The 20,447-nt window shown below is 49.2% G+C and overlaps 8 protein-coding genes across 8 annotated transcripts; 2 read left to right on the forward strand and 6 right to left on the reverse strand.

Annotated features, from left to right (window-relative positions):
- Positions 1 to 2,153: 2,153 nt before the first annotated feature.
- On the reverse strand, positions 2,154 to 3,575 carry N7519_011236 (PP2C family serine/threonine-protein phosphatase; the record flags this gene model as incomplete). The annotated part of the gene is made up of 1 exon (XM_057298009.1): positions 2,154 to 3,575. One exon carries the CDS (start codon positions 3,573 to 3,575, stop codon positions 2,154 to 2,156), a length of 1,422 nt encoding a protein of 473 aa, XP_057145891.1.
- Positions 3,576 to 4,363: 788 nt separating this feature from the next.
- N7519_011237 (MDR family MFS transporter) lies at positions 4,364 to 6,709 on the reverse strand (the record flags this gene model as incomplete). Its single annotated transcript, XM_057298010.1, has 13 exons — positions 4,364 to 4,559; positions 4,613 to 4,788; positions 4,846 to 4,953; positions 5,007 to 5,137; positions 5,194 to 5,304; positions 5,363 to 5,369; positions 5,420 to 5,581; positions 5,639 to 5,854; positions 5,901 to 5,970; positions 6,022 to 6,036; positions 6,088 to 6,392; positions 6,447 to 6,511; positions 6,559 to 6,709. 13 exons carry the CDS (start codon positions 6,707 to 6,709, stop codon positions 4,364 to 4,366), a joined length of 1,713 nt encoding a protein of 570 aa, XP_057145892.1.
- A 675-nt stretch (positions 6,710 to 7,384) lies between these two features.
- Positions 7,385 to 9,203, forward strand: N7519_011238 (uncharacterized protein; the record flags this gene model as incomplete). Its single annotated transcript, XM_057298011.1, has 13 exons — positions 7,385 to 7,512; positions 7,569 to 7,739; positions 7,790 to 7,808; positions 7,858 to 7,926; positions 7,980 to 8,101; positions 8,153 to 8,206; positions 8,257 to 8,305; positions 8,354 to 8,611; positions 8,660 to 8,799; positions 8,854 to 8,867; positions 8,929 to 8,943; positions 8,991 to 8,999; positions 9,049 to 9,203. The coding sequence occupies 13 exons, from the start codon at positions 7,385 to 7,387 to the stop codon at positions 9,201 to 9,203; spliced, it is 1,203 nt and encodes a 400-aa protein (XP_057145893.1).
- A 176-nt stretch (positions 9,204 to 9,379) lies between these two features.
- N7519_011239 (uncharacterized protein) lies at positions 9,380 to 10,731 on the reverse strand (the record flags this gene model as incomplete). Its single annotated transcript, XM_057298012.1, has 6 exons — positions 9,380 to 9,568; positions 9,622 to 9,693; positions 9,750 to 10,046; positions 10,098 to 10,334; positions 10,385 to 10,490; positions 10,544 to 10,731. 6 exons carry the CDS (start codon positions 10,729 to 10,731, stop codon positions 9,380 to 9,382), a joined length of 1,089 nt encoding a protein of 362 aa, XP_057145894.1.
- A 1,337-nt stretch (positions 10,732 to 12,068) lies between these two features.
- N7519_011240 (GTP cyclohydrolase II) lies at positions 12,069 to 13,393 on the forward strand (the record flags this gene model as incomplete). Its single annotated transcript, XM_057298013.1, has 3 exons — positions 12,069 to 12,187; positions 12,237 to 13,036; positions 13,086 to 13,393. The coding sequence occupies 3 exons, from the start codon at positions 12,069 to 12,071 to the stop codon at positions 13,391 to 13,393; spliced, it is 1,227 nt and encodes a 408-aa protein (XP_057145895.1).
- A 44-nt stretch (positions 13,394 to 13,437) lies between these two features.
- N7519_011241 (ankyrin repeat domain-containing protein) lies at positions 13,438 to 14,589 on the reverse strand (the record flags this gene model as incomplete). Its single annotated transcript, XM_057298014.1, has 1 exon — positions 13,438 to 14,589. One exon carries the CDS (start codon positions 14,587 to 14,589, stop codon positions 13,438 to 13,440), a length of 1,152 nt encoding a protein of 383 aa, XP_057145896.1.
- Positions 14,590 to 15,581: 992 nt separating this feature from the next.
- N7519_011242 (formin-binding protein HOF1) lies at positions 15,582 to 18,958 on the reverse strand (the record flags this gene model as incomplete). The annotated part of the gene is made up of 7 exons (XM_057298015.1): positions 15,582 to 15,751; positions 15,816 to 16,337; positions 16,393 to 18,013; positions 18,063 to 18,374; positions 18,422 to 18,708; positions 18,761 to 18,865; positions 18,916 to 18,958. 7 exons carry the CDS (start codon positions 18,956 to 18,958, stop codon positions 15,582 to 15,584), a joined length of 3,060 nt encoding a protein of 1,019 aa, XP_057145897.1.
- A 506-nt stretch (positions 18,959 to 19,464) lies between these two features.
- Positions 19,465 to 20,194, reverse strand: N7519_011243 (aminoglycoside phosphotransferase family protein; the record flags this gene model as incomplete). The annotated part of the gene is made up of 2 exons (XM_057298016.1): positions 19,465 to 19,635; positions 19,724 to 20,194. Coding segments are annotated over 2 exons (642 nt in total), but the record flags the coding sequence as incomplete, so codon positions are not given.
- Between the last annotated feature and the right edge of the window lie 253 nt (positions 20,195 to 20,447).

The following is a 20,447-nucleotide window of genomic DNA, read 5'->3' on the forward strand; positions in this document are numbered from 1 at the left end:
ACATGAACCAATTTCACGTACTTGAATTATTACTGCGAGGAAGGATGTCTTTTTTCATATACCCCTGTCGCTTCTTTCTTTGGTTCCGGACAGGCTATGCGTGGATGAATAATTCTCTTTTTGTTTACTAGGTTTGTAAATTTAGAATCTCAAATCATCTTATCCAGCTGAAGCCAATATTTGCAAAATACCAATGGCGATGAACATAGTAACTATACTACTCATTAGCAGTTACATCAGAGTAACCCATCATCTCCAAAGAGATTGTGTACCATTTGTCCCGCTCCAGGTAATCGTATAGCCATTTCTTCCCCTAAGATTTGTGTGCCAGATCAATCACCTATTGGACATAAGGAGGAACAGGCGGTTGGACTTTGAGAGTCGTGAGTCGGTTTAGGGGAAGGGACCATGTACTGCAGCCTCACAGTGGGAGTATCTTGCGGCTCTGTATAGTCACGGCATGTTAGTTTAATATCATAACATCTTGTGGTTTTAAATGCTGGCATAGGTCTTACCACGGCCTTCTGTTTTGGCTTTCTTCAGGCTTAATCGGCTGAGACCTGCTCTTACCCGCGTGTAGCAGTTCTTGATCCAGCAGCCGACTACATCAAATACGCCAGACCTAGCAGGATAATGATACTTTTAGCATCATATTCTTACGATCATCCTGTTCATATTGTTCAGTGGTCATACATACTTCTTCAAGATAGCGCATGTCAACATGAACAACAGTATAACAATGAGTGATAGAAAAGTTATCAATAAATATCCGGCAGCCACCTCTGATGTTGAATCAGACTTGTCATTAGGAGCAGGAGCCATTCTTGGCAAATATAAAAATATCAGTGAAAGTGAGGTAGAGTGTGTCTTGAGGGCAGCCAAATCTATACATACTCTACGCCAGGTTTGCGTCAGCATGACCCATAGACCTATGTACATAATATCGGTAGTCCGGCCAGATTGATTCTAATTGAAACATGTTAGGGGTCATCATTGAAATACTGGTCTAACAATAACCTGGAAAGAGTGCTGGTTGACAAACCATTCAAATCTACCTAGGTAGTTGGGGACGTAGGTAGCTTCATGTGACTTTGATCACCGGGGTACTGGTACTGTTATGGAGCTGATTTTAGCACTCATTTCCCAGTTAAAGACACCTACTAGTCTACTCTTAACGCTGCTTTCAAAAGTGAGCTAGACGATTTAGCCTGAGTTTTCGTGTCTATAGAGCCATCACGGTAGCATCACATTCAGTATAACATCAAACTAGGAAAGCTAAGATAGAATGACCAAGCCAAGCAATATAGAAACGCCATTCCATTGTTTCTTGGTCCATTCTTATTCCTTCCCATTCTTCCAGACCAAATAACAGTCTTGTTATTCTTTATAGACGGGCAAGGGCTCCTCGAGATTGCTGTCGTCATAGCCTGGCGGACCTTCTCGGCGACCAGGTCTCATATATTCCATCCTGATAGCTCGCATCTCAATAGACTCTGAGCAAAGAAATTGCTAATTAGTGACTTGAAAGTACTTTGTCTAGATGGGGCTTACCAGGTGTGGTTTGCTGCTCGTCGGTGCCTTGAGGCGGTGTTTTTCGAACAAAAATGAAGCGGTATAACTTTCTAAACTCACTTATTATTAGACGGGGAGTCCCACAAATAGGATTGACAAGACTGGATTCCAAGGCCTGGTTAGTGTCTCTCCTTAATAGGAACTGGGAAACACGTTATCATCATCGCCCACGACTTACCAAGAATTTCCTCATCCGAACAAATACCCCAACACATACAGCGCCCGCATTTTGCAACAAGGACCATTATTAGGAACGGTATTGCGAGAAATACGGGAGGGCCGAAAAGTATGGATATTGTCACCCAAAAAAAGATCATGCTTTCTGAGGGAGCATCTGAGCGAGTGCGCAAAACAGCGCCTCCATTGCTCTGTGGCGTCTGTGTAATCAGGTGGGCAATAGAAGGCATTTTTGGCACTGTCCTTCTGTTCTTGTGATAAAAGTAGTTGAAAATATGTGACACATCAGTGGCAGCGGGCGTAATTATCTGTAATTATCTTTTGTCCTCCGTCGCCCGAAAAGGTTCGGAGGTACATAGTTTAGAGCTACACTTCTAAGTTCACATCAACCAAGAACTCGATATTTACTCTTCGGTATTAAAGAAAACAACTTGCACAGTGATATCGTCCCGTATCCTTCGAGAGAAAGGAGGGTCAAAGGCAAGCCGGCCTGCTATCAACTCGTGGTGATTTCCACCAAGGGAGTTGCGCATCAGATGTACTGCAGCATTATCATCTTGGGTTGTTGTTCTCTCTTCCTCAAACTTCCAGTTCACATCTGTCCAGAATCTGCCAAAGTCAAATTCTCGGTCTGTTGGCTCTGGTTTGCTCTTTTTCTCCGTAGTTTGTGGTTCCAACCAGTTCCCAACCAAATCAACACCCTGTTTACTGGAGAGGTAATCCCATAGTCCATCCGTTGCCATAATCAAGAACGATGGTTTGTTAGGATCGATCTTAGTGCTTGTCACAACCGGCTCGGCAGTCAAGTATGGGGGTGTGCGGACATCGTAACGTGGCGTCAGCGGTGACGGACCATTGAATTTCTGCTTCATTTCCTTTTGGAAATCCAGAGACCACTTCAAGAGACTGTCACCAAATGCTCGTGAGACCATGAGTCCAAGCACCCGTCCTCCTTTGGCTATGTTTTCCTCGCCAGGGTGCTCCTTGGAAATGCGGGTGATCTCTTCTTTGTTACTACCAGTTTGGTCGACTGACAAGGGAATGGCTTCCCACTTGCCGTCTGGGCCTTTTTGCCCCAGAACCGCTCTCGAGTCGCCAGTACACGCAACGTGGAGAGTGCTTGTGATAGGGTCATACAGAGATAACAACGCGCACGAACCAGCGTAAGCAGGAGCCAGTTTCTTAACCTTGTCTTGGAAGGATTCTTTGCTCTTAGATGTGTCCGGTGCAGTCTTGATGATGGAGTTGTCGAGGTCCACGAATCCTTTCATTATAGCTCGCTGGATCGACTCATTTGGCACCAGTTCGTCGTTTGAGGCTGGTTTAGCTTCGGACAATCTGCGTCGCACGAAAGGCAGCAGTTGCTTGGTCAACAGGTCCGCTGTCTGCCAACCTGAATGTCCATCGAAAACAGCCCAGGAAATCCATTGATCATCCTCATTCCACGGCGAAGAAAGTTGGCCATGAATAAACCGGTCCTCGCAGGGGCTATTGGATGCCAATTGAGCGCCATCGTATCTCTTGACGCCCGTAATATTCCTAACATGGAAAGAGTATGCCTCTTTCGATATCATATGCGTGACATCCTCTTTGGAGGGGCCCGGCTCAGGGACCAAGTGCTCCGCTGGCGGACTCTCGAGGCGGGGCACTTCATCCCTTGTAGCGGTCAACCACCACATGCCGGGTGCGCTGATCAAACCAGCAGTCGCGATGTAAATTTTCCAGTTTGAAGACAAGTTCTTTGTTGAAATGGGACGTTTGCTATGTGCCCGTACGATGGACGTGGTCACGCGCCCCAGACGCGGTCGCGCGAGACATGATAACATGGTGGCTAGTGGCGTAGAAGAAGGTAAAGCCAGAGAGGACTTTGAAGTCACTTGAAGTTTGCGCCAGCTTTCGTCAAGGCGGTAAGATTACGAGACTCTTTGCTGTACTCAGAGTGGAATAGGGGTAAGCCGAGCACTCCAAGGCACCTAGCCGGCTCTGTCTGAAATAGCCACATAGTCACCAAACCCCTGATTAACTCTTGGTTTGCTTGAACGGAACGTATTTAATTAGGTAAAGAGAGAATCGAGTGTTGCAATGTTTTCAGAAAAGAATAAATGGATTCACGGAGTTAACACTATATATATCCTCTAGTCCCACCCTACTCAATGTTTTCATCCCTATTTTGAGATTTGAGAATAACCTCATCGTCTCTCTGCAAGAAAAAACAGAAAAGATGCCCATAACTCATACAGGATAACTCATACAGGATATGAGTATTTTGCATGTTCCTTTCTTTCAATTGTTCTTCCTCACCGCACAATACCAAATTCAACGTTGCTAACCGATAACATTCCATATATCTTCAGGTCGAGTACAACACCAGAACTTCAATGCTGCAACACACTGATTCCACAATTCGTGTAGATTTTGGATTTTCGACAGGCACCTATACTGTTGAAAAGCCCTATGTATCGGACACGGGATTTACCAAAAATGCAGCCCTCGCTATAAGAGCCTTATTTTCCGACTCTTCAATTTCTAGAGTTGTATCACAAGGACATCCAGTGGTCCACTGTTTTGGGACAGTGCCCATTGAAACACCTTACTTTTAGCTGGACTAGAGTGGTCAAGTTTTTTCCGCCATAGGCGGTTGCCCGTCGGAGGTCATTAGCCGCTCTCCTGTCACGTCACCGCGCGGCATATTGCTTTCTGTTTCTGTTTCCGGCTTCTTCTTGATGTTGATATTCGAGATGAAGAGTGCGAATGCCAGCGAGAGAACGTTCGCTGGAACGCCGATGATGTAGACAACCGAGAGGGACTTGCTACAGGCAGGCGTTAGATCATAATCCACGGCGAGGAGCGCGGGCAGACTCACACATACGCACGCACGACTTTAGGGACCAGTGCCTCTGGAACCGCGGTATAGATCGATAGCGGGGACTGCTCTATTACTGCAAAAGGCGCGTCTGGCGCGTACTCGCGCAGATTTCGCGCGAGTTCGGACGAGAAAGTGGCTTCGGCGATGGCGAGACCAATCGTGCCACCGAGGAACTGCAAGATAAAGATCAATTATGAGCAGCAGGAATAAGCTATACGTGTGATACGTACCTGGCAGAAGTTCACCATACCGGTAGCCTGACTGATCAGCTTTGGTGTGTCATCGAACTCAGCCTGCATGGCAAACAGGATGTTCTGCAGAGTAGTGCCGATGCAGATCTGGTATATGGCTAGCATCAGAAGGACTATATGACATACGAGAAAGTGCTTACGCCGACGAGGATCTGGTAGCCGATCACAGCCTCATTTGAGGGCAACGCGGTCACAGTGTACATTAGTCCAGAACCGATGGCGCCAATCACCGGCCCGCCGACCAAGAACTGCCAATAGCGGCCGTAGCGACCTGTTGTCAAGAAAATCTATTAGTTGTCCGGCACCAACGGAAAACATGACACATACCGACGAGTTGTCCAGACACCACAATCGAGATGACGACTGAGAGCATGAGCGGGAGTAGGTCCACGCCACTTTTCGTCGCCGAATGGTGTCGGCCTGCCTGATAGTAGATCGCTGTGTACTGTGGTCAGCCGATAATATATGGGGACGGTGAAGTTAGAACCCGACGCACGAATATACTATAGAGGATGTCAGTGGTTGTAACACAAGAGATGTATATGAAACGCACGTATGTGAAGATCAAGTAGATGAAGCGGTTGAAGATCGCAAAGGAGCAGATTGAGTAAATAGACAGGCTCTTGAAGATTGCCAACGGAACCATAGCCCCATCCCCCATATATCGCTCCCAAAAGATGAACACAACTGTCAGCACAGGTGCAAGAACAAGGCACTAGTGCAAGTCAATTAGCAGTCCTTCCACAAATGCGGTATGCTTCGGAATACGTACTGCAATAACTTCTGCACTTCTCCATGCCTTTTCGTTTCCGCCCCACTGGAGGCCTAGAACAAGACTTGTGACGGCACCCAGACTGAGTATAGCGCCAATCCAGTCCAAGGCAGCCGTGCGCCACAACATGGTCTTAAATGAGCGATCATAGCCTTCGGATCCGAGCGGTGGTGGAGCGTCAAGGAGCAATATAATCGCTACAATAGACACGCCGCCCTGGGAGGAATTAGCAAGTGGCAAATAGCAACTGTGGCTGACGTACAATGGGTAAGTTAATATAGAAACACCACCGCCAGGTAACATGGTCCGTGAGAGCACCACCTACAAGGGGCCTGATAACGTTAGTTCAGTTGCGATGTGAACGAAGAAACATTTTCTCTTACCCAATGATTGAGGCACTGAAATACGATTAGCAGTCTATATATCAGGTTTCAAAAGCCGCAACGTACAATGCAAATACTGATTCGAAAAGGCTGAACAACATGGGTCGATCCTCTAATCGGGTAGCCTGAGCCATCACTTGGAGGATACCAGTGAGAATGCCGCCGGCACCGACACCAGAGAGCGCACGTCCGCCGATAAGTGTGTTGACATCCTGGGCGGCACCACACAAGGCTGATCCAACCTCAAAAATTACCACAGCTGCTAGAAGCACATATTTGGCTGGGTAGAGGCGAAGGACTTGGGCGAAGAAGAGGATGAAAGTGGTCTGCGTGAGGACGAACGAGGCGGCGACCCAGCCTTGTTGTGAGAACTACCGAGCGTCGTATATAAGTCCACGAACATGTGTCTTTCCTACATAACTAACCGCATTGAAGTCTGACGCTATGCGCGGTAGAGCAGTTGATAAAATAGTCTGGTCCAGCGCGATTACTACAATATTCAGTCGCGCGCCCGAAGATCAGGTTTAGTAAACGTACATAACAGGGCCAGTAGCATTGCTCCAAATGCAATGGACAATTTCTTGCCTGTCAACAGATGGCTATCGCCCACGCTCGGTAATACCACAATAGGTGCATCGTTTGTGTCGAGCTTAGAGGGGTGGGAACGCGTAGCATCATCGCCAGCCATGGTGGCTTACAAGTTGGCGTACTTATGGGAGAGATGGAAGGTGGGAACCTTGGGAAGGCCAGAAACGTGAAAAGTGACGAGGTTCGAGAAGCGAAGTGTGAGCACATGATAGGGACGTGAGCCTCCAGCCCAGGTGGAGCACCGACGGGCTCGCGAAACCCACAATGCGGAGAGACCCGTTTGAGTGGGTCCCTGCCAAGAACCTTGGAAGGAGCGAACCGCGGTCAGAAGAGCCCTGAGACCTCACATAGCCAGGGACCGGGATTACCATCTTGGAACTGATAAGCAGGTTCAGCCATATAGATGGATCAAAATAATACTGTATGTAATGTACCTGCCCCGTAATGTATGTAGTGTCGCCAAGATCTCACTACATACATTATGTAGCTCATCTCGGCCAAGCCGACACGGGAAAACAAAGAAAGTCCACAGGTACTTCGTACTTGCTAATCCCGGCCAATCTCACTCTGCAGGCTGCCTATAATGGTAGGCAAAGATGTAACAGTAACATAGTTGGCTATGCTTCGCCTAGAGTCATCGTACCCCACAAAAGGCTACAAGGTGGTAAAGAGTTAGGGCGGAGCGGTTTCGTTGTGTCCAAAAGTACATACGTGTATGTGTATCATGTTGTAAGAACCCTGTGAGAATGCTTGTTGCCTCCGGCGTTATAACGGGATGGATACCACACTGTCCTCGCAAGATCCCACAAACAAGCACTACCTAATACCAGATGTTGCCCCTTCGCACGACTGCAATGCCTCTAAAAAGGCTAAGCCACAAGATTGGTCCTCGTCTAATACACAGTAAGTAAGAAACCCCGATTCATGTATTATCGCGCTCACGCTGGCTTGTAGCTCAGCGACACAGGTCACCACTGGCCTTTGCCTTCGACATCGTTCGTGGCCCGCTCCGCCGTGGCAGCAAATATCACTGACCATAAACAGGATGGCGTGTTAATCCACGGACCCTCCGTACTTCCGGAGGCAAAGCGCGCCCTTGCAATACTAAACGGTGACAATAAGCAAGGAATGTAAGTTAAAAGTCATACGAAACGTGAACGAATACTGAGCATCGCGACAGCAAGATTCCATACATCATGGTGCAGTGGTACAGTCCTCTTGATTTACGTTTACTAAGACTGACGCTAGATGACGAACGGAGGGGGGTCGACCGAAGCAGACCGTGTTGCGAGGTTGAGCGCAGAGTTGGGCACCCAAGTGAGCGTCATTCCCGCACTTGTAGCCGAAGTGGGTATTTAATTGTCTTTCAGGTGCATCCAAACCAGATGGTCCAGTCACATACCGTACTCCGCTCGCTTGCACACAAGTACGCTGAAGAGCCAGTGCTCGTCCTGGGTGGTATCAACGAGGCAGTCCGTAAGGTGGCGGAAGGGTGAGTTCGTCCAGTCATACACATAATACAGTCACACTAAGCCTGCACTAGGTACGGCTTTAAGAAGAGTTATAGTGCTCTCGACGTTCTCGCGTCGAATCCGAGGTACGATGACCCGAGTAATAAACTGCAGACACCAATAACCGAGCATGTAGTGTATTCCCGTTCCATCGGATAACACCCGAAGAGCTCATGGCTGCTAAGGTTGGTTTCTGATTCTCTACCTGGAAGTCCAACTTACAGCTTTGTCAGCCCTTCGACCTCCCGAATACGGCCTTCCGCGCCGTCTTTGTCTTCTGCGACTCCCGCAACTGGGGTCTTGACATTCAAGTCATGATCGACGTGCTTCGTGCGCGAGGTGGGGTTATTGGGGCGCCTTACCGTGTCAAAGGAGACCCTCCCGTGGTCGAACTTGTATTCTGTAACCCAGACCTGCTCTGGCGAAATGACTTTCCGCAACATCGCTTCGCGCAAGGTGTCTTCAAGGAGTCATTCCAATCTGTGCACAAAGTGGGTGTCTTAACTTTGACACCATAGCGCACGTCTGACTATGTGTAGTTGATGACGGGGGAGACATACCCATACAAACAATTTGGCAAGCCAACTCCAGAGACGTACGACTTTGCAAAAGAGCTGTTGCTAGCCCATGCTACTGAGCTAGGTGGGCCCAAAGTACCTGGAGCGCCCGAGACGAGCGTGTAAGTTCCCGTCCAAGCATCATCTTGATCTCTGATACTAAAGTCCCTTCTCAGCTATATGGTCGGCGGTGAGTTAGCTGATGACTGACACGCCTTGTACTTCACTCACATCGCTTTTCCTTCTGCCAGATAATCCCGAGTCAGGTTAGTGATCCCGTTCCCTTTTTAGTGCTATCCTAACTTGAACACAGACATAGCTGGTAAGACCGCCAAAAATACCTGATCTATCGCCGTCTTACTTATTAACAGGTGCCAACGCCGCAAACTGGTCGTCGATCCTAGTGCACACTGGCGTGTACGACCCTTCACTCGGCCTTCCGCCTACTAGTAAACCTACGATCGAGCTTCAGAATGTGGAAGAAGCGGTTAAATGGGCTATGCAGCGTGAAGGGATGGAGATCTAGACCAAGGCAAAGTTGCGCAAGGATCGCGATTACATAGGCACTTATCATGGCATATATTTGAGCTTTCGTCAATTGGACGACACATATAACATCATTCTCTATGAAATATATCTTCAAAGTGTCTCACTCCTGTGGAGCAAACGACTACCGAGAGACTAAAGAGGCCTAATTAGGTACTAACTAAGATCCTTCATATACTGCTCTGCATCATGCCCCATCGCATTAATGACCACACGTGCGGAGTCGAAGGCGCGCTGTTTCGCATTGCGAAGGTCACGGTCGGGGAACATACCATGCGCGACGTCGAAGTCGTAAGGCTTGATAGCGGATATGATACCAGCAATGGCATTAGGAGTAAGAGGAATCTATGAAAGTGGTCAACGACACCCTTTTTTTTTAGTGATTTTCTAGTACTAACTGTATTGACATGCGACCATAGGAAGGCGTAATATGCCGTTCCAGGCTTGCGGTTGATATCCCAGAGGGCCGACTGCATTTAAGGAGTCAGATGTCAAGTTGAGTAGGACCGAAGAAAAAGACACTTACGCGCGTCACATGCAAGCTATCAGACACGAACATGCTCTTTTTGTAATGTAAGACAGAGCTGCCCGGAAAGTGGCCACCAGTCTTGATGCGCATGGCACCCGAGCCAGGTAGAAGCTCAAACTCCTTCTCCCTAACGAACCGCCTCACTCCGTGCACGTCCGGCCGAGACACGAGCTCTGCCTCCTCAGCAGAGAGGAAGACAGGTGCATTATTGAAGGCTCGGGACCAGGTAAGGTGAGTCGTCCAGAAGTGGGGGTGCGAGATGGAGATGGCATCCACACCACCCAGCGCGTTGATCTATTCGAAGTTATTGACAAAGCACATATTCACAAGAAAAGGTTAGCTTACCTCCTTCACTGTGGCGTCATCGATATAGGCAAGACAGTCCCAGAGAATGTTGCCCTTTGGTGTCCTAATCAAGAAGCATCGCTGGCCAATGCCAAGGATCGACTGGGTCTGGATAGTATAGATGTGCGGTTCATTTGGGTATTGCTGGCGAATGATGTTTTTGAACTTGCCGCTTGTTTGAGCCTGACCGAGCGTCGTCCATGCCTGGCCCGTTGCGGGGACAGACTCCCGAGGATCCTAGTACATGCATTAGGATGTGCTAGGCCTGTATCTCGTATGTAGCTCACGTTGCAAATGTGGCATTCATTCAGTCCGTCAGCTGCCTTCGCATCGTGCTGTGTACCGCACTGATTACAGACGAGAAGCTCGTCATCTTCATGCAGCCGCGTCAGACTGCAGCAAAGGTCATTAGTTTATTAAATGTAAGTAGGGGTGAATGTGCTCACGCCTTATCTATTACATCTTGACGCGATGCAGCAGTGTTGTGATTGCGAGTGATTGCGGCTGAGCCGCGACGAACCGTAAGAGTGCGGGTTCGAGGGATTGCTACTGTGCTCAGCGTTGCAATTCGTGCCACCGGCCTGCATATGGTCAACTGTCTAGAAAGCTGGAGAACAATTGTTAAAGTCCGCATCTTGCTTCCAAGTAGACAAAGGCGTGGAGAGTATAACAAGTAGTGGAGATCTTCTCTTCAGCCGAACGATTAGGGCAGTGCTCCTAATAGTGCAGAGATATTTAGAGTTTTAGGCCAGACTAGATCCACAACGATTTATCAATTCAATTTGTTCAAGGCAAAAGCGCTTACTAGCGCAAGTCCACCAAGGCCCCTCGGCGAAGTCCCTACAATATGTGTTTCAGGCCCCCCCGTTTCAACCCCACACTTCAGACTGCATACAATGGCGCATAAAGATGTAACAGTAATAGTATCCTTGATTATGCAAATACTTTACTGTTAATTTATCTAGCCAGGGCTAAACTTCGCATGTAAGACAAGTAGTAAAGACATTTCTTGTCAGCTAATACATTAAAGCGGTTTCTATTTCCTTGATAACTGTAGTCAATTCCCATCATTTATCACACATAGAATCTATATTGTTGTAATGCCGGGCGTAAGATTCGTGCCAAGACTGTTGATCTCGCTCACGCAGGGTACTTCACACAATCTTCACGTGTTGCATTGCAGGCTGGCCCTGTAAGCTGACCTACTTGTACCGTAAACCTGACCTGCCTATAAGCCGACGGAATCCGGTACATGGCTTAAAAACTAGTGAGGATGGAGTAGTGGGATAGATTTATGAGGTAGAGATCAACATAGATATGGAGCTAATCTCAAGAGATAAGGAAGCGAGACAAAACCACATCATCATTACTCTTAATACAGGGAAGAGTTACTATGCCACCCTTTAAGAACTCCCAGCTTTCAAATTTGAGATCCGGCCCTTTATTAGTCGAGAAATCCGGTCGTAATGCCCACTGACTACCTAGGTGCCTAGGGCTATGGTGTATCACGTGGGATCCCCAAAAATAAACTTCCAATGTTCCAAGGTTGCTCCCGAGGTCAGCCTCGGGGCCCCGCAAAATGCGGCTTGCGAGTTTAACGCTAACCCTAATTGGGGTTTCCGGGTTATCCATGGATCTCGCTGATATAAAGTACTTCAAACGATCTCTATCACGTTACTCGCAGCCCCGCTTTGCAAATCTGACTTGTATATCTGACCTGCATATCACCCTAGACTGGATTCGACGCAGCATCGTTTCTATAGGGTTCCAAAGTAGTGTGGTATTTTATGGGCGGAAATAATTTCATTGCTAAAGGATTCATCTGCAAGTGACCAGAAATTGCAATTCCATATGCCTAGTATAGCCATTTTGTTCAAACAATGTCACATATTATAATAAGTCAGATCCCCAATGAGTCAGTTAGTGCATAGAACAACTGGAGCCCTGCACTCTCAAGTCAATATACTCGCCATGCTCGCACAACGCTGCCTAAAAGCACCTACCTTGACAGCCCGCACCATTACCAAAGCCAGATGCTCAGCGCCTAAGCTAAGCCTTTGCTGTGTGTCCACCACTCGCGAGGCTATTCCGTGAGCTCACTGATAACCCGTGGATTGGCACCTACTGACATCTTGACAGACGCTCGTTGCTAGGGAGCAATGTCAAGAATGATAGGCGAGCCTATACCAGCATCAGCCCTCCCAAATCTGCTGCGGCCATAGATCCCTCCTCTCAACTTGACCCTACTACACAACCCGAAGTCCACGTCAAGTGTGTCGCGCGTGCCCGTATCCCCACACCCCATGGCCCGGCCTTCCTGCATCTTTACCACAACAACCGCGATGCAAAGGAGCACTTGGCCATAGTGATTGACTCTGCTCAGTTCTCCGATGGGCCGATGATCGCTCCCGCCATCCGCAGTGCCTCTTTAGACTCGGCGTGGGAAGAAGAGACCGCTATGGAACGGCTTATCCGTGGTGCATACACCGGCCGCCTCACGGAGAATGTGCGTACGCCCTCTGCCCCACAGTCAGACGTCTCCAGCACGATCGCCGCTGCCATTCCTCCTCCACTCGTGCGCATTCACTCCGAATGCTACACTGGCGAAACAATTGGCAGCATGCGCTGTGATTGCGGCGAACAGCTCGACGAAGCCATGAGGCAAATAGCTCAGCCAATTACTATCTCAACCGCTCCAGGTGTCTCACAGACCATACCCGGTCGCGGCGCGGTCATCTACCTACGCCAGGAGGGCCGTGGCATCGGTCTTGCGGCCAAGCTGCGCGCGTACAACCTCCAAGACATGGGGCACGACACGCTTTCGGCAAATTTGATGCTCGGTCATGGTGCTGACGAGCGCAGCTACGAGGTTGCTGCGGCCATCCTGGGTGACTTAGGCGTGACTGGGCCTCTCGGCAGCACTGCGAACAATAGCCAAGGTAAGTTGTCTTATGACATACAATGTTAGACTCTCATGGATTTTTGTAGCAAAAGGCATCCGTCTCCTGACGAATAATCCGGCGAAAGTGCAAGCCATGTCTGCTGCGGGAATCAACATCCTCGAGCGCGTTGAGATGGTCCCACGGAGCTGGAAATGCGATCACGACCATGACCACTCCAAATCGAATGCGCTGCATAGCACGCGCGAGGCGGCTGCTACTATGATTGGCGCCGGCGCGGCGCGCGGCGCAGACCTCGACAAGTATATCAAGGCCAAGGTTGAAAAGATGGGTCACATGCTGTCCGTGCCTCCAAGCGCTAAATCTATTCGAAACCCACTGCAGAGACGAGGGTGACCAGATGCACATTGGACTGCATAAGGACTGAGAGAAGAGTGTAATTAGAGACTGTCGTCATATGTCTGTTCTATTATCGGAACAGCTTCCATCACATTGATCCCAAGACCCTTCTTGTATCTCTCGGATATCTGCCACCGTACGTAATTGACCACGTCGTTCTTCTGCGGCAGATCTTCATAGGAGAATTCCGACAGAGAAAATTTATCCCTCTCCGCCGCCAGAACAAAGTCTGCTCTAGCTGGAAGTACACCCTTTGCTAGCAGAAGTTTCGCAATTTCGAAGTGGTCAAAGAATAAGGCAAACCCTATGGTTCCGTAAAATGACGAGTCTAACCCAGGATATATCATTTGCCATGATAGATGCGGGTTCGCTCCCTTGTCAATTAGCGATTCGACCATCTCATAATTCCCGTGGATGATCGCCATGAACAATGCCTGAGAGCCGAAAACATCTACCTCTAAGGCATTATATTTGACCAAAAGTTCATAGAGGTCCTTGTCATTTCGGCGGACTATATCGCACAGGGCCCCGTCAGAAACAAGCCGGATGCCGTGCTTCAGTAGAAGCTCGACGACTTGTCGCTGATTGGTATAGATGGCGTTCGCGATTGGGCACGGGTTTTCCCAATAGCCTGGTTGCGCCCCCTCCTTGAGAAGACGGGGGATTATAGAGTCGTAACCCGAGGCAACAGCAGCACCTAAGGCGGAGAACGGCCCATATCCAGCTGGGTCTAAGGGGGCCTTATAATCGATCATCAGCTCGACAAGCTCGTGATCACGAGAGTGGATAGCCCAGTGAAGGGCTGTACGTCGCTGAGCTGGTGAACAGGCCTGGCCAGGTCGTGTTTCCGAAAGCATAGTTTTGAGGGTGAGTATATGTCTTCCCTGAGCGGCAAATAGCAAAGGGTTTTGGGGGTCTTTTGAGAGACCAATTGTCTCTGCTGTAGTCTCAAATCCAGCTATATTTCCACCGGCATTGAGTAGTATTGCCGCCAGATTAGTATAGCCATTCCTCGCGGCCCAAAGTAAAGCTGAGGTTTGATGATACTTAATATTGCGTTGGCATAAGAAAACCTGAAGGCGGCGGTATAAACTGCGGTTGGTTTGCGTAAGAGAGTTGATATCTTTCTCGTTCGGCAAGTCCTCTGCAACGAGAAAAAGCAATTCGGAAAGCAGCTGGTCTAAACGCGCCATAGTGCGTTGTTGAATATTTAGCTGAAGCCGAAGAGAGTGGAAGAGATGGCAATCTTGATTTAACGCAGAATTTGCAAGATATCGGAAGATCGGTGCAAACACCTGGGTCTGTCTAGGGTACAGGGCTCAGAGGTGATAAGAGAGAAGAGCAGTGTGAACACGGAAAGAACGTAGATGAGAGAGAGCCCTGGAGAGCGATAGTGGATTAAGACATCTCTCAACTGTGCACCGATTCCAAAAGCGGCCATGGTACCCCTGGGACGTACCTGCACTATAAAGCTAAACTTAGAGTTTATCACATTCAATAGGAGGGTACGTCAGATATAGAGCCCACATACCTAGATACATGTACTATAAGAGCTCATCGTCAAACACACATACGAGACTGTCTTCAAGTCATTCAAGCTACTGCTGTTGTGATCCATATGGCTACTGCTTACATATATCATGGGAAATACATCGTAGAAACGAGAGCATCAATTAGAACAAAGCAAGTCGTATCCTGCATAACAGTTGAACGAGCGTCCAAAGATAGACCAAAAGAAACCACGAAGAACGGGGCAAGGGAAGGGGGAATAAGGAAATGAAAAGACCGCGGGATGCTAAGGTCTTCATGGGCCGAGATTGCCCATCATACAATTTCGTTCGAACAGATCTCTGTTGAGAGAAGGGGAGGGAAAAAGAAAAGAAAAGAATCCAACAAATTCACACGAAGCACATAGTAGAAATTCCCAGGACACACACGCTAAACTTTCCAAAAACATCCGCAAGAACAGAATAATAAGATTAAACAGGCTGTTCGATCATGTCAAGATGGGACTGTAGCATCATGTCGAGAATGAAAGAAAAATAGAAGTAGAGTTAGAAAGAAATCGTCAATGTGCAAAGAAAGTAGACGAAAGGCATGGTATCTACGTGAGAACATGAGGAAGAGCATCACCGTCAGGACGAAGGTTCTGAGGGTCGTGACGGGTCGTGAGATCAATGGGGTATTAGATGATTTGCAGATAGTTGCTTGGCACGAGACCAGGGTGGCCACGGCCGTTGGTGACTTCGGCCTCCCACCACCCGTCATCCTGCAGGCGGATAACAGAAAGGACATCGCCCTTGCCAAAGCTGAGCTCTTCGGGAATGGCGGCATTGTAGGTGTACATGGCACGAGCTGTGGGGTTGAAATCGGGTTAGATACTAAGAACGTATTGTCGGGAGGGGATATAAATGCTTACCGAAATGCAAGATTGGTCGTCCATCACGGCTAAATTTGCGTCCAGGCTCTGCAACAGCCATAGTACGGCTCCGCGATCGGCCAATAGGCGGTCCGTCACCATAAGTCGATGAGGGACGGCTGCTTCCTCGAACTGAGCCAGCGTACCCACCGGGACTGCTGGAACCGTACATATCGTGGGTTCCAGACAACTGCAGCTCCATGCCTCCAGCGCTAGAAGGACGAGCTTGCTGCCTGAACTGGGGCTGCGGGGATACAGCACGGTGGCTCATAGCAGGCGACGCCCTCCGAGCAAAGTCGTTTGGAGAGTAGGGTGGATCTTGTGTACGACGCGGAGTAGGCGATTGGCTGTATTGACTTCGCATGCTGTTAGACTGATAACTACTCGGACTAGGGCTCGGGCCCCTGCCACTGTTCTGGCTCATCCGGGTATCCACACGGGGAGAAGCGACCTGAGGGCTGACGCTCCGTCTCGGCGCTGGTGCTGGTGATCTAGCTCGGGGGGGCTTCTTGGGTTTGACCGCTATGTCTGGACCCCATGCTGTTGTTTTGTCCTCGAAGCATGCTCTGGGTTTGACCAGTATACTGCTGAGTTGTCTTGTTCATTTGCTTTGCTGTGAAGGCCGGTTGAGGTGCGCCAAGTCGCTTGACTGTGGGATCATTGTATGCTGGTGGCGGAGCAGCGACGCTGGCATTGCTGCCACCATAGGTGGAAGAATGTGCCGATGGAGTGGGTGTAGAGATGCCATGATATCTATCTGCTGACACCCGTGTCGCGGACTGCTTCCCGCTTGTCTTGAGATCTGCTAGAGCCCGCGCAATAGGATCCAAGTCATCTTCAGATGCCTGGTTTGTCTGTGATCCCTTCTGGGGTGAGCTCTTTTCTGGGGATGCAACGTCAAAGACATTGTTGCCGACATTGAGCTGGAAATTGGCTCGAGGATCGACAGGCTCCGGGCTATCGGAGACACGGCCCGAGGGGCCTGCCGGAGGCCTGACTGGGCTGACTTGTTTGGTCGGGCTACCCTGGTTGGGCGGACTCACTTGCTTGGTAGGGCTCACTTGCTTTGGCGGGCTCATTTGCTTGGGTGGGCTCACTTGCTTAGGCGGGCTCACTTGCTTGGCCGGGCTATTAACTTGTTTGGGCGGACTCATTTGTTTCGTCGGACTGATTTGCTTTGTTGGCGAATCCCAACCACGGCGAGAGACGGATTGGGGTGAAACAGCGGGCTGTGAGGAGATGGCTTGCTGCGAAGAAATAACCGGCCTTTCTTTGTCATGGCGACTCTTGCGCCGGAAGGGGCTGTTGCTAAAGAAAGCGCTCTTCTTTTTTGGTGACTTGTCATCTCCGGAACTTGGCACCGGGGCGCTGCTTGGTGGCTTTACTACAGACTTCTTGGTAGGGGTTTCCTCAACACTGGAGATAGACGTTGGGTTCGAAACTTCACTCTGAGAGTCACGGCTAGACGGACGATATGCGCTGGTCGCTGAGCTTCGCTCTGAGGGTGGCCCGGCCCGACAGAACATGGTCATACCATCTGTGGGGTACGCGTTGTGCGGAACCGCGCCAATCTCTCCATGTTGTTCAGGATCATAGTTCGGGGGCGGTGCGCCACCACGGCGGAAATCTAGAGGCGCGGGTTGCTCAGGTTGTGGCTGAAGCGGCGGTTGCTGTTGCAGGGGAGGCTGTTGACGTGTGAGAGGCTGCTGCTGCATGAGAGGCTGCTGTTGCATAAGAGGCTGCTGTTGCATAGGAGGCTGCTGCCGCATGATGGGCTGCTGCTGCATGACAGGCTGATGCTGGGTAGGAAGCTGCTGATGCATGAACTGCTGCTGTTGAGGGTGTGGCTGCTGTTGTGAGGGCAGCGGTTGTTGCTGAGGCGGCGGCGCGTTGTTAACGGCAGGAGGAGAAGGATGTCCCATTTGAGCCGCGAGGTCCGAGTGTGGGTCATGATGTGAATCGAATGTTGAGGGTTGAGGGGAGGATGTGCGGAATGCAGGGTTCATGGTGCGCTGGAACTGGGCCACCGAATAGCCGTCGGCTTCGTCTATATCAGAGCTCGAGTCATCATCCTTGGCGAAGTTGATGAATCGGGGAGGGTCTGGGATCTCCTGGCCAGTTCCTTGCTCCTTAATGAAATAGATAATATCCTTCTCCACTTCACAGTTCTCCAAAGAGAGACGGACTTTCTCGCACGACTATATATCGAATTAGTATTGAAATTAAGACCGGGCAGGATAAACATACGGCATCATCGCTGACACAAACAGTTGAAGCAATGTTCGCGTAGGTCCACAGACTGCTCTTTGTGAAGTCCAGACGCTCTTCTTCCAAATCTTGAAATTTATCGCATGCTGACTTCCACTCCTTATTCCAACGTCCAGTTGTCTCCTCGAGCTGTTTGACGGCCGCTTCATATTCCTGGCTATTTGATGCCAACTGGATCTGGGTCTTCTCCAGCTTTTGCTTGTTCTTGCGCTCCTCCTGGCCCATGACCATGTGGCCCTGCGCGAGGTATCCCTTGATGCGGAGACAGTCCTGTTCATAGCGATCACGCGTCTGTAGAATCAGTATTTTACCTCTTGCCATTCCATGAGTTTACTCACTTTGTTGACAAGCTGTGTCTGTTGCATTTTGGTCTTGTGTAAGCGCTCAATACACTGTTGAATAATTTTTCGTCGCTCCTTAATGCCACTAGCAAAAGCAGCAAGTGGCTCCTCCAATTCGGTCTTCATTTGTGCTGCAATGGCGGCGTGTGCCTTAGCAATGGCTTCAGTTTCGCCGCGAACCACGTCGAGTGAGGCTCGGAGTGACCCTATCTCGCGTGATCCCAGCGACTTGCGACATAGAGCTTGGAGTTTCCGTGCGTATTCATCTTCGATAGAGGCTCGAACTATAAAGGTGTTAGAATTTGATTTTATCGCGGTCGCATGCACGCCACGTACTGCTGTAGAAAACCTTCAGTTCGTCATTTGTGACCTTTGAACCATGCACGCGGTCCAACATTGGTTGAAGTCCTGCGTCATCTTTGCCCCAAAAATTGTTCGCAACTAGAATAATTGTCAGCGTGTGCAAGGATAATTAGTGTGGTACCACATACAAGACATGGAGACCGTAGGTCCATCTGCCACTGTCCCCGGCATTGTTATCGATGTCAAGCCTCGGCCAGCCTTTGCGCATGCGATTGAAGTGTGTTGAAATCAGAGGTACAAAGAAAAGAATAAGAACAATAATACTAAAGAATTGACAAAAGAAAAGATCATTGGAGGTCATGAAGTGTCCGAGTTGAATGTGAGAGGGATGATGCGCTGTTTACGGCCGCGTCTCTCGGGGCAACCACCGCGCGGCCCCCGATGCACCTGCCTTACATAAGCTCTTTATCTGCATGCCTACCTAGGTAGGTATCGAAAAAGGCCTAGCATTGTCAATATGATCATGGATCCTGATAATCTGGCTGTTATTAATTGTGCTATAATACAAACAGCGTTACAAGAAATGCTGCCATCTGCTCGATTCCACTATCTAGACTTCGTCTTTTTCCATTCCATGAACCATTCTGCAAATCGAGGGTAACCACGATCTTGGAGTTTCATTCTGAGTCGCTTTCTCCATTCGATCTCATCAATACCTGGGATTGGCGGACAAAAGTTTAGTCCCCGAGATACAGAAGGTTTCGTCGAGATCCAGAAACGCGGGTTCCAGCGCACTCCCAGTCAATAATTGCCGCGAGTCTCTGATTGTAAATAAGTATATTCCCTGGCCCTAGATCGGGGTGATATAGGTGGAACCTCTCTTCAATCTCCGGGTTCGGGTGGAGATCCTCCCGAAAAGAAGTATTCCTTGCTTTCACACACACTTAGCGGCTCTAGTGAATCCTTCCCCGAGTGAGCAAGGTAAGGTTATAATACTGGACCCCCAGATACATTTTGGAGTCGCTCCGAGGTGATAGAAGCGAGTCTCTCGCATGAATAAACAACCTCATTCAAAATTGAGTCTTGCTGGGTAGCGGACATAGTCCCCCAAGCATCCCTTAACGTTATACCCGGAACTCTTTTTAACACTAAGAAAGATCGCTCCCTATCCACCCAAGAATTGATGACTTCAGGTATAGGTACCTGGGGTGCCATTTTTTGAACGAATTTGATAGTTTCACTTTCTGAAGTGGTATCGGAGCTCCAGTGATGGACTTTGCAGATATCATTATTTCCAATAGCCCATACTGCCGACAGGGTGTCTCCCGTATGGATTAAACGGACCTCGTGCGAATCTGCAGGCGTAGCGTCGGGTGACTGCTCAGATGGTGCGGGTTGCTCAGATGCGGGTTGAAGAATATACCAGTTCTCTCCGTCTCTCCAGGCAGATGTGCATGTGTCGTCTGGTTCTGCAACTCGATGGCAATGGACTGTGCAGCCAAGACGCCAAGTGGAAGGAGATATTTGCACAACAGAATCCTGAATAGGCACTAATGCTGACATAAGAGCGGATAAGTATTTTTTATTGACCGGATTTGAAGTGTTGTAACAAATAAAAGTGGAAGCACTTGAGGTTGGATTCTGAAGGGAGACGTGTTAGACCATGAAATACTGCATTGCTTGTTCGACTGACATAGCGCTCTGGCCCCGCATTTCCCCA

This window comes from Penicillium mononematosum, assembly GCF_028829835.1.
Source record: "Penicillium mononematosum strain IBT 11891 chromosome Unknown utg000005l:1.0-9366267.0:1.0-9372171.0, whole genome shotgun sequence".
Lineage (NCBI taxonomy): Eukaryota > Fungi > Ascomycota > Eurotiomycetes > Eurotiales > Aspergillaceae > Penicillium > Penicillium mononematosum.